At 36.4% G+C, this 11,108-nt stretch overlaps 1 protein-coding gene across 1 annotated transcript; it reads left to right on the top strand.

The window, feature by feature from the left end:
- Positions 1-246: 246 nt before the first annotated feature.
- LOC144228343 (keratin-associated protein 22-1-like) lies at positions 247-393 on the top strand. The gene has a single exon (XM_077760169.1). The coding sequence runs from the start codon at positions 247-249 to the stop codon at positions 391-393; it is 147 nt and encodes a 48-aa protein (XP_077616295.1).
- The last annotated feature ends 10,715 nt before the right edge of the window (positions 394-11,108 follow it).

The raw sequence follows: 11,108 nt of genomic DNA, 5'->3' as shown, positions 1-11,108 counted from the left end.
TATATAATTAGGAAACAAGTTTTGTTTTAAAGGCACATGACACTAGAGCACTAGAGTCCCGAATATATTGGTTATAAGGAATACTTCAGATTTTTTTTTAATATCAGTTTGTTTGGAAATGAGTCAATCCTGCCTGTGGTCTACCCACATACCACTCAAGTTGTATAAAAGGACCTGTGCAGATTATGAAACTCAAACTCAAGGAACTGATTCTGCTCCTCAACTGAACCCTCCACTTCTGACACCATGTGCTACTACGGCAACTATTACGGTGGCCTGGGCTATGGCTATGGTGGCCTGGGTTGTGGCTACGGCTGTGGCTATGGTAGCTATGGTTATGTCTGCTACCATCCACACTGCTTTGGAAGATACTGGTGTTCTGGCTTTCATTGAAATATTCCAGCTTGCTGATACATTGGGTAGTTCTTGTTATTATGTAAGGATTGTTTATTATATTAGTGTTATTGTCTATTCTAACACTAATATCTAAATTCTAGGCCACCTATGATAAAAAAGTCACCAAATCATTAATTATCTAGAATATCCAATGATTTTGTGGGGAAAAATACTCATTCATTTTTGTATGTGTGCACAAATCCAAGATTAATATTTATTTGGGAAAATTCTGGTTTTGGTTTTATTTTTCATTAAATAAAAGTTTATTTGCAGGTATATCATATATTTTTTACATATATTTATTTATCTTCATCATTTCTGAGCCTAAGAATGTGTGTGTGTGTGTGTGTGTGTGTGTGTGTAGCTGCATAGCTGCTATTTTTCTATCAGCTAGTCTGCTCCAAAGACATGACTTCATTGGCACTTGAAGGGACAAAGACTTCATTCTGAGAACTTCAATGGCTTGCAATAGGAAGCCATCAGCATGACTGAAATGTTGAATGAGAACACACACTGATGAAGCACCAGCAAGCATCATCTAGAGTTTACTCTTTACACCACTCAGGTGCAGGTGTATCTGATGTTGTGTTCAATTTCTTCTATCACTACTTCTTAAAGACAATAGCTGGTCATGAATTCTGAAAAACAAAGCAATATTAAACAACAGCAAAAAGATCAGTTGGACAAGCCAAAGTCTCCTTTCAGCTACAAATTGATTTCTAAGCAGTAATTGACATTCGTTGCCTCTGCTCTTTATTACCTATTCTACATTGCACGTATAGTTTGCTGGCACCTCTGCTGGTCTAAAATGTTTTCCTGATAAGCCTAAGCCCTCAGTTCTTTTGTCCATGTACAGCAATCTTTTGGGAATAGAAGCAACCCCAGTAGATCCTGTGAATTTCTGACATGTACATTCAAACTCCCACTATAGAGCCGAACTGTATATCTTCATAATAATCAATACTGTAATTTCCCTGTCTACTGGCAGGTGGAGTCCACTATTATCAGGTAGGCAAAACTCAATATTAACTCATTAACTAGTGGATCCCAGGGAGTAATGGTGAAAGAGAGCAATTTTACCCAACAGGGTTTTGTATTGTTTTGTTTTGTTCTGTTTTTAGATCGATACATTCTAGATATTAGGGACAGGGTAGCATTGGTTAAAAATATATTCTCCATTGTAAAGACAATACCAAATCTCACAAAGTATAATCCTTAGCACATTCACCAACAGCATTTTCAGAAGCCATTTCAGCTGGCTGATGTGGTATGTGCTAAGATGAATAGATCTCAAAGCAAAGGCAGCATTATTTCACTTTCTTCTCAGGGACTGTCTCAGTCCAAAGCAATGTTGTACAGACTTCTGGGATGATAAATAAGCCACTATATATCTCAGATACTGGTGATGATCATGTCACCGTGGGCAGTTAAGACAAACCCATACCCAGAATGTCTATCATTCTTATTAAGTAGCAACTTTCATCTATATGGAAGGCACCTGATAAAATCAACTTGTCATGAAGAACTAGTTGGAATCATCTAAGTGTGGTGCCCCATTAAGGGCTCAGAAAAATCCTTTGATGCTTTCAGATTGGATATTCAATTCCAATATCAGCTAGATACGTTTTGTAAAAGAAGAACCATTTCTAACACTGTGGCCATTCTATTTTTGAGCCCATTGCACATGTGCTGGTTTGACAGATGACAGAAGATGTTAGACATTTCCTGGCTGAGTCACCATCCACCTGATTGTTTTGTACCTTCTCTGTTGTGGATGCACTATTGACATCAAACTCAAATATCTACATAATTTTCATCCACAGTGATATGTCCATCTGTACAATTCCTCCCCAGATCTCTTCGTTTAACCATACTCTTCTAACCCCTGAACAACTAACCAAACTATTAATAACCATCCAAATGTCCTTGTATGGTCTTACCTCAGACCACATGTCTCTACACACAAATTTCATTGAGTATACTGCATGAAAGCTCTGTCTACTGGGAACATTTTCCCTTACTGTTCTTTCTCAGAGGAATTCTGAGTGCAACAGCAGTCCATTTTCAGGCTACTTCCAATGTATTGAGAAGACTCAGCCATGAACCAGGCCTGGACATATTCTTGCTTTGTCATTTAGTCATCTGAAGACCCCCGTAGGGCTATAACAATGAACTGATAGAAAGACTTCAGTGTTACAGGTAAGCTTTAGGCTACATAAGTTCTTTAGATAGGAAACAAGTGCAACTCATTTATGCCCTTTGCTCTTGCTCTAACTGATGCTGAATCTATAGTACCACGTAACTTCAGACTCCTGACTCTAAGTCTGCCAAAATTTATGACTTGGTGGGTCTGGGAGTACCCAGTCATGAAGGTCAGCACACATCGTCATTTGATGTTGCATAGTGACAGATGTTCAGTCTCTGCTTGGGTCCATTAGTATGCCAGGAGCTTCTTTTTGAGCTGTGAATATATTCTGCCACAATATGGACTTGCTCCAGAAACCTAGCCATCTGTGCTACAACCCGCACATGGGAGGCTGCCAAGAACTGAATTTTGCAGGAGGAACAATGATGAATCAAGTGTGTATGTGATGGGTATCACTATTCCTACATCCTATAAGACTTTGATGGTGGCAATAATCTCTGTCATTCTATGCTGTGATAGTTAATTTTATGCGTTAACTTGACTGAGCTAATGGATGCCCAGATATTTGATAAAACATTATTTCTGGATGTGTCTGTGAAGATGTTCCTAGCTGAGATTAGCATTTGCATTCATAAACTAAATAGGGAAGGTCAGTCACCCTCACCAATGTGAGTGGGCATCATCCGATCTGCTGAGGGCATTAACAGAACAAAAAGCAGAGAGAAAGGGTGCATTTGTTCTTTGCCTGAACCAAGATGCCCGTCTTCTGTCCTCAGACATTGGTGTTCTTGGCTCTCAAGGTCTTCAGACTCATATACCACTGGCTTTCCCAGTTCTGCAGCTTGTAGATGGCAGATTGTGAGACTTTTCAGCCTCCATAATTACATGAGACAATTCCTATCATAAACCCTCCTTTCTCTCCTTATATTTTTTTCAGGATCTTCCATTTGAAAACTCCCACTATACTGGTGAGCAAACTTAGCTTGTATGTATGTTCATGCTATTTATGCCCACAAGACTGCAGAAATTACTATGAAATGGTTTTGTGGAATCATTAATTTCATGGTGAGACAGATTTGGATCAGAAATCTGACTGACATCTGGTCTTTGTGTGCCTCCAACCTAATAGAGGTAATTCTTGTATTTAGGGTCCCTACGTAACCATGAGCTCAGACCCTATGACAATAGCACTCTAAAAATTTAGATATTCTCTTCCTAGAATTCAGTTGCTCTGGTAAATTCCCAAAGTTCCCTCAAAAAGAGACTGGATATATATTCCTTGAGAAAGAAATTAGTTGGGGGGCACTTGGGAGGCTCAGCCAGCTAAGCATCCAAGTCTTGATTTTAGCTCAACTCATGATCTCAGGGTGGTGAGAGTGAGCCCTACATCAGGCTCCGTGCTCAGTGTGGAGCCTGCTTGAGGTTCTCTGTCTTTCTCCCTCTACCTTTCTTGCATGCTCACACGCTCTCTCTTTAAAAAAAAAATTTGCAAAAATCAAAGAATTGATCAAGGGCTTGGAATAAGTCCATCTATATAAAAGTGCTATTGCAAAAGAAGGAACGCTTTAACTTATTTTTTTATTCTAAAATTCATAACGTTTAAGACACATGGCATGGATAATGCTGTTACAAGCATACAAGCCAATAGCAAAATCTAAAAAGAAGAAATATATATTTGTCATGAAAAATGTACCAAATTTACTAAAGTTTGAAAATGTAACATAAGCTGAGATGGAGGAAAGGACTGAAAGACTCTCCTAAAATTTGCAGCGAAAACATAAAAAGACAAGTATGCCAAGTAGACTGAGACATGCACATCGAAGATTCTAGATGACTCGCAAAGGAGACTTGGGATTTCACAACTGAAGTGGCAGGTAGAGAATAAAGGAGGAAGGAAGAATGTAATGGAAGACATTTGAGTGGGGAAGAAGAGTTTAAAAAAAACTTGGTCATCAGATTATGCACTAATTTAATATTAGTTAATAATAAATGATACTAGCAACTAAACTTATCTTTCTTTTGCATTGAATGGGGGAAAGAATCCTTGCAATTATGTAAGCAGGAGAAACCAATAACATTTTATATTCACACGCACAGAGAAAACAAACAAGTAATTATAAAACATTCCTTTGCCACATTAAAACTGCCAGTGAGAAAGTAAGTTAACGCATTGCTCTTTTATTCAGCTGTAAAACAGGGTAATTTTAACACATTGTAGAGTTGTTCTGGGGCTTATGTGGGATAACGTGCATAAAGGATTTGGCAAGTGATTGTCCTATGGTAAACAGCTAAAAAATGCTACTTTATTATTATTATTTGGATTATAAATATATATTATTATACAGAGCTTTGGCACATGAATTGCATAAGCAGCACAGAATAAGTTTGACAGAAAATTGCTCTTTTATATTCGAAGAATCCAGAAAATAAACCATGCATGGAATAGTAAGAAGTCACATTTACTAGATACTAACATTTTCATAGCAATCTGAGAGGGCTGGTTCATTATCCTCACATTTAGGTAAGAACACCAATTTCCAAGGGGTTCCATAATTTGTCAAATGCCGTGAGACCTATGTTTTATGTTTTAGGTGGTAATTTAGGAAATACTTTGTGTATATCATTGAATAGGGTAAACAAGATGAAGTTGAGGTACAGGTTTGTCACTATAGGGAAAAAGAGACACAAGTAAGGAATAGGGTAAAGTGCAAAAGATGCCTTTATAATTCAACTTCAATTAGAGATATTCATAATTTGAAGAGTTTAAAGATGTGAACAAACTAATATGAGCACAAAATGGATGCTTCTTTGGGGATGATGGTAACATTTAACATCAGATTCAATAATGTTAGAGTTGTTAAGATTGTTAATCAATTCTAGGTGACTTTAAAACATGTTGGGGGAAAATCTTGGAAAATTATAACCAACAGTCTTGGCTTCTGAGCTACATTGAAGGTATTGCTTGTGTCCCGCTGTTATGACCTACCAAGCAAGTTAAAATAGTTGTAAAATCTACTATTTCTTTAGATGTGTAAGCCTAGATTGGCTGATTTCTACTCAATACTAAACAAAAATTCTAAGCCTCAAGAATAAAGTAAGTAGGAAAGACAAGTCCTCACATAGGTATACTTTGGGGAAAATATACTCTCTTTGGGGGTTTGATATTTCCAGTGATCTTAATTCCTTCTTTCGAGGTCAATAATTTCAAACTATAAAACTATTAACCTGTGAACTGAGGCATATCCATGACCTTAAACTAAACCCAGCGCTTAAACTCATTCATGTCCAAGATTTAGAAATCACAGTTTGAGAAAAACTAGACAGGTTTACAGACATATGAGTCACACACACACACACACATACATGCACACACGGGAAAAGAAAATAACTGTAGCTACAACTGAAAACACGCAAATGGCAGGAAAGAAACAACTCAGGATACACAAGTATGGAGATGCCATGAAACAGCTTTAAACATAAATATACAATGGGTTTTAGAGATGCTGTAATCTTTTAAGAATAACTTTTTAAACCATAGCAAGACTTGTTAGGTGGAAACTGGCTGGGGTGGGTTTGAATTACTCTACTCTTGAATAGAACAAGCATGAGAAACACTTCTTGCTTAACTATGCCCTAACCAGAGACTAGATATTGGAATCATGCATCAACACTCATATCTTAGAAGGAATTTCACATAGAAGAAAATTTTGATGTCAAAGCACATGGAATATATAGTGCTTCCAGGCAATGCTTAACTAAATTGGCAAATACTGTCTTGTTTATCTTAATAGTAGCCCAGAATCACACATTATTACTGCTTAACCAGAGCAGAAAACTGACCATTACAAAGATTGTTACTTTCTTAATATCACAAATCAAGGATTTGATAGAGAAACTAAATTAGAAATACAAAAAGAAGATATCTCCTAAAGAAGGCTATTGTTTCCTTTAATACAAATGATTTTTAACAAGCTAAAACGATAACTCTTAATATTAAATAAGAAGATAACCAGGATTGTTATGCCAGATTGAAGAAGTTTATTAGAGAATTGGAGAAAAGTATTCAGTATGAAAATCAAAAGACAAAATCTATGACAGCATTATGCAGATGAGACACCACACAGGAGTTCAGAGGATAATTTTCACATTCTTCTAGTTTTAGTGGGTTATATCCAAGAAAGGAAGGACTTGTAGTTCAGACGTAGAGAGCACCAGAGTTCAACTCTTCAGAAAAGTTATGTCTAAAACCTGTGATGTAGGATAACTGGTGAATCTCACATCCAGGTGTAGAGGATGAGAGTCCCCCATGGCATCCTTATTAGTAGTAGCCACAGCCATAGCCGCAGCCCAGTCTACGGAAGCCACAGCCATAGCAAGAGCCATAGCCATAGCCCAGGCCTCTGTAGCCACAGCCTCCATAGCCACAGCCTCCGTAGCCACAGCCTCCATAACCACAGCCTCCATAGCCGCAGCCTCCATAGCCACAGCCTCCATAATAGTTTCCGTAGTAGCTTCCACACATAGTGTTGGTTGCTTAGGTTATGCTTGGGTAGAGAAGGAGAGAAGTGTTACTTCGGTGTGAACATTTCTCCCTGCAGAGACCTTTTATATGCTCTCAGTATGGGTGTTGCCCATTACATGTGTCATGTCATTGGCTAATTTTATGACTAATTGGGTTAGTTTGTTGTTCTTCAAACATAAGATAAAATTTCAGAGGTATTCAGATGATTTGCTTTGTTTGGACTTCTTTTATCCAGTTTAGGGTTTGAATGAGGGGATACACTCATACAGTCACATCTACACAGTCCAGCCCCAAATTAACCTTCCCTTTAACCTCCTACAATCATCTTTTATTTCAAGAAATCAGACATTTGTTAGGGTCTTGGCCCCCAAATAATTCTATTATTGTACAATATTTCACAGAGAATAACATTTCTTTTTATTCATAAGTTTTCTTCTTTTTGAAATTAATTATTTGATCCAAATAATTAATTTCTTCAGGGATTTAGTGGTTTTTCTGTATTGAAAACATAATGCATCTTTCATGCTCATAATGTTGATAATAATTTATCTCATTAAAATTTCAAGGGAAACAGGTCTGAACAAAATATCCTCTACTTTCGTACTATACCAATGAGTTTTGTTCTCATTTATGTCCAGCTTCTATTGAAGGACAAGAGAATGTAAGTTAGTCTGTAGAATTCAATTTTTACATTTTTTGTCCTAATTGTATATGCTGTGATTATATAATATTCTAAGTAACTGTCCAATAAGCTTCACATCATGTATTTTTGTTAATAAATTTAGACAGAGAATTGTTTCTTTCTCAAAACATTCAATCAGTATGCTTTGTGACCTGGCATGCTGAGCCCTCTTGTATAACCCTTGAGTTATAACTATCTCCATTCAAATAGTGTGATAGCTCATCTTAAAGGGTAGCCAAAGAAAAATGGGGGGAGTTTCATGTTAGAGTTAAAAAATGTACTGTTGTGTATTTAAGAAAATGCATGTTGGAAGGCAGGATTATCTATACAGCCACATTGATTTCTGATATTCAGTTACAGTTCTTAAGCAAAATACTATTTTATATATTCCCTCAAGTATTGTTAGGCTGGGTTTATAGAATGGAATTGGGGCTGGTTTATATCACAGTGACAATGATTCAAGAAGTTAGATACCCTCTGCATTTTAATCAACTCTCTGGAGATCATCAGAATAAGGACACCAAGTTTTCACAATTATTCAGTTCATCTTACATGGTAACTATTTCAAATGAGTCAAAAGAAAATAGTATGTTAAACAAAAAATTATTTCATACTAATGATCACATCAACACATTCATCTATTCAGTGATCATGTTTTTGAATGTAGTTTCCAGGTGCGTTTCTAGGTAGGTGCATTTTTGTAAAGTGCAACCTTAGTGTGACATTTTAGTCACTGTCTGCTGGACCAACATATAGGTGGAGGACATCTTCACCACATCACATTCAAACTTCCCATATAGTAAATAACAATAAACTCAATTCCCAGAGTTCATCACCTTAGCAACAATTAGTTTTCAGGAAAAAATAGTTGAAATAGCATGATTTTTATTGTTCTTCAAAGATACAGAAGCCCTTAAAACGTTGCCTAAATTTGGTAAACATGCATTACATCAGTTAATTAAAACAAACAAAAAAAACCCTATAATTACCCTGGGGTTTTGTATCTGATTTAAAAGGATATCGAATACATTGTGTTTTGTGCAAATGATGTCTCTAATAACATTTGCTAGATATTTATCTCTCTAGAATTTACTTCCTAAAATTAATGTGTTTCTCCTGAAAAATTCAGTTGTTCTCTCTGATAATAGCAATGAAAGCTTCACACTTGCCATTCTTTTTTTCCCTGTCTTTTCTGATGTGTTGTTCTAAATGTGCTCAATTCTCAAATATATTCCATAATCAAAAATTAGTACTCTTCCAAGTAATCCCTATTTCTATATTCTGCTTCATAACAAAATTTCACAAGTGTATTTCCATGGCAGTGTCCTAAGAACCCTTTATCTCTCTGGTCTAGTGTATTGATCTTTCATCTCCACTATTCTGAGACTGCTCTTATAGAGATCATCAAGACCTCAGTCTTGAGGTCAAGTCTAGAGGTCAAGTCTTTATTTTACTCAATCTCTGAGCATCATTCGGATTCATCAACTTCTGTCTTCATTCTTGAAAGGGTCTCCAACCTTTACCTTCATCCTACCACACACACTTGGTTTAATTCCATCCTCTGTAGCAGCTTCTTCAAAAGAGTCCTTTTTTCTTCTCAGATTTTGCCCTCCAATGTGAGAATGCTTCTCGGTGTTTGCTCCATTATGGTCTCTAGGGTCTGCCTAAGCTCTTGTTAGATGGATCACTTTAGATATATTCTTTTCTCCAATCAATCTCTATTTATACTTCCAATCTCATTACATGTATATTACATATAATATTTCATATACTTCTAAACTTAATATATATACATATATATATCTTCATAGATTAATCACCATTAGAAATTTAATATGACAAAATTAAGGTGATGATTCTTTATACTACCCATACTTTTTCATTCTTTTCTTTTACATCTCAAAGCATGCATGGCACACATTAGATCATGGCCATCCTTGACTGTAATCCTTTAGTGTCTACCCACATTAGAATGGCTAGGGTACATACCAGCCACACGTTAAATTTGAATTTCAATATTTATTTGTGACATCTAGCAACCCGAAGCTTTGAAAACATAACTGAAATGACCCTGCATGTCACAGTCTTGACTACATCTATGAGCTCATCTGATTCCTCTCTATTATAATATATAGATCACAGTGGTTTCTCAGCTCTTTAGATGGCCCTAGCCTGTTTCCACCTTAAAGTCTCTGCCTTTTTGCTCTTCAAGTAACAGCAAGAATGGCTTATCTTTCTTTTGCTTCTCTCAGTGAAGCTTTCCATGACCACTTACTCAGTCTGAAGTAATCCTTCACAAATAGTTTTCTTTCACTCATTTTGATTTATTATTTATATAGACTCATTTAATCTTTGTCTGTCTTGAATGTTCTGCCTCTGCTTAGTCCAGAACATAAGTTCAGTAACATTGCTTCCTTGTCTGTCTTATTCATTGCTCCATCCCAGTGCTCATAATAGTGCCTAGTATATAGTTGGTTCTTAATAAAGTTTGATAAGTGAATTAGTAAATGACCAAGTCAATAAATGAAAGATTATTTTTATATTTCCTTTTAATTTGATATTTTGGGATAACTTTAGACATATAGAAAGTTGCCTAAATAGTACAGAATATTCTTACATGCCCAACACTCAATGCTCTATAATGTTAACAGCTTTAATAATCATCGTATATTTATCAAGCCAAAGAAATTAAACAAAACTCTAAACTATAGATTTTTGGGGCACCTGGGCGAATCAATCAGTTAAGCATCCAATTTTGGCTCAGGTCATGATCTCATGGTTGGTGGGTTCGAGCCCCGTGTTGTGCTCTGTGCTGACAGCTCAGAGCCTGGAGCCTGCTTCGGATTCTGTACCTCCCTCTCTCCCTGCCCCTCCCCTGCTTGTTCTCTGTTTCTCAAAAATAAATAAACATTAACAAAATTAAAAATAAAATAAAATAAACTATAGATATTATTTCACCATTTTTCCCATTAGTGACCTTTTTCTGTTTCATAATCCAATTCACATTGCATTTAGTTGCAGTATCTTTTTAGTCTCTTCCAATTAGTAACAGTTCCTCTGTCTTTCCCTGGCCTTCAGGGACTTGACAGCTTGAAAGATTTGGGTGTTTTGTAGAAGAGTTCCATATTTGGGATTTGTCTGAATTTGTATCATACCTAGATTGAGGTTATACATTTTAAGCAAGATACCAGAAGAGATGTGCTTTTCAGTGCAACATATCCAACAGTGTGTGACATCAATAAACCACTTGAGAGTTCCTGGCATCCTTTAAAACTCAAACTTCTAATAAAATAAGTCCCTCCTTTTCTATATATTTAGGGTAATTGGGTCAAACTTCAAGGTCTTGCCTGGTTTGGGTTCAC

This window comes from Crocuta crocuta, unplaced genomic scaffold (genome assembly GCF_008692635.1).
Source record: "Crocuta crocuta isolate KB4526 unplaced genomic scaffold, BGI_CrCroc_1.0 scaffold369, whole genome shotgun sequence".
Classification (NCBI taxonomy): Eukaryota; Metazoa; Chordata; class Mammalia; order Carnivora; family Hyaenidae; genus Crocuta; species Crocuta crocuta.
Note: the sequence above shows the minus strand (reverse complement) of the source record. Positions and strands in the feature narration are given on the sequence as shown.